The sequence below is a fragment of the Octopus bimaculoides genome, chromosome 23, assembly GCF_001194135.2.
Source record: "Octopus bimaculoides isolate UCB-OBI-ISO-001 chromosome 23, ASM119413v2, whole genome shotgun sequence".
Taxonomy (NCBI): domain Eukaryota; kingdom Metazoa; phylum Mollusca; class Cephalopoda; order Octopoda; family Octopodidae; genus Octopus; species Octopus bimaculoides.
This window is the reverse complement of record NC_069003.1, coordinates 7568212-7569141: the sequence shown is the minus strand read 5'-3', so window position 1 is coordinate 7569141 and position 930 is coordinate 7568212. Positions and strand designations below refer to the sequence as shown.

The 930-nt window shown below is 36.8% G+C and overlaps 1 protein-coding gene across 4 annotated transcripts in view; it reads left to right on the top strand.

Annotated features, from left to right (window-relative positions):
- LOC106875447 (SCO-spondin) overlaps positions 1-930 on the top strand; it is a 56219-nt gene that overhangs the window by 40722 nt on the left and 14567 nt on the right. For all 4 annotated transcript variants that reach the window (XM_052976047.1, XM_052976046.1, XM_014923599.1 and 1 more), the window contains exon 17: positions 213-386. In XM_052976047.1, coding sequence (XP_052832007.1) covers positions 213-386 — 174 coding nt within the window. The remainder of the gene's footprint in view (positions 1-212; positions 387-930) is intronic.

Below are 930 nucleotides of genomic sequence, written 5' to 3'. Positions count from 1 at the left end.
TACATATATATATATATATATGTGTGTGTGTGTGTATGTATATATATATATATATATACACACACACAGTGTCACTAAATAACTTGCAAGACAAGGAATTTTGAGAGGAGGTGAGGCATTGGAAGAAGGGACCTTGTGTCAGATAATGAAAGGTGAGAGTGAGACAGAGAGGCAGAAACAGGTGTGTATATGTATGTATATTTATGTTTTAGAATTACCAAACAAGAGCCATAACAGCTGGACATCATGGACTGACTGGTCTCATTGTTCATCATCATGTGGCTCAGGCCGCCGAAGGAGGTTTCGCAGCTGCTTGCCAAAGGGTATTGGATGCCGTGGAAATGTTACTGAAGAGGAGGAATGCATGCACAAATCTTGTCAGACAGGTAAGGAAAGCCCTTGAAAATATTCACTATACACTTGCTAAGTTTTAAATACTATTTTTTACCTGTTGACGATGATGATGGTGATGACATACTAAATTTACTATTTAAGTAGTTATTCAAACAACAAAGTGGTCTCTACAAATTGTACCGAAAACTGAGGACATATTTGGGATTCTGTTAATGTAATTTCGTTAGAGTATGTAACACAATCCTGATGACAAGGATGGGTATTAATTAGTCATATCATCATCATCATCATCATCATCATTTCATTGTCTACTTTTCCATGCTTGCATGGGTCAGACAGAATTTGTTGTGGCAGATTTTTCTAAGTCTGGATGCTCTTCCTGTTGCTAACCCTCACCTGCTTCCAAGTTAGGTAATATCTCCCCATGACCATATTATATATAAGTGCTAAGTGCTAATGCATGAAGCTCTCTCACCTTGAGTCACTCTGTTGCTTCTGCTAAATATTGATAAAAATGTATACACATAGCATGGCCACAGCCACATTTATATAATGCCCTTATATAAATAAATATAT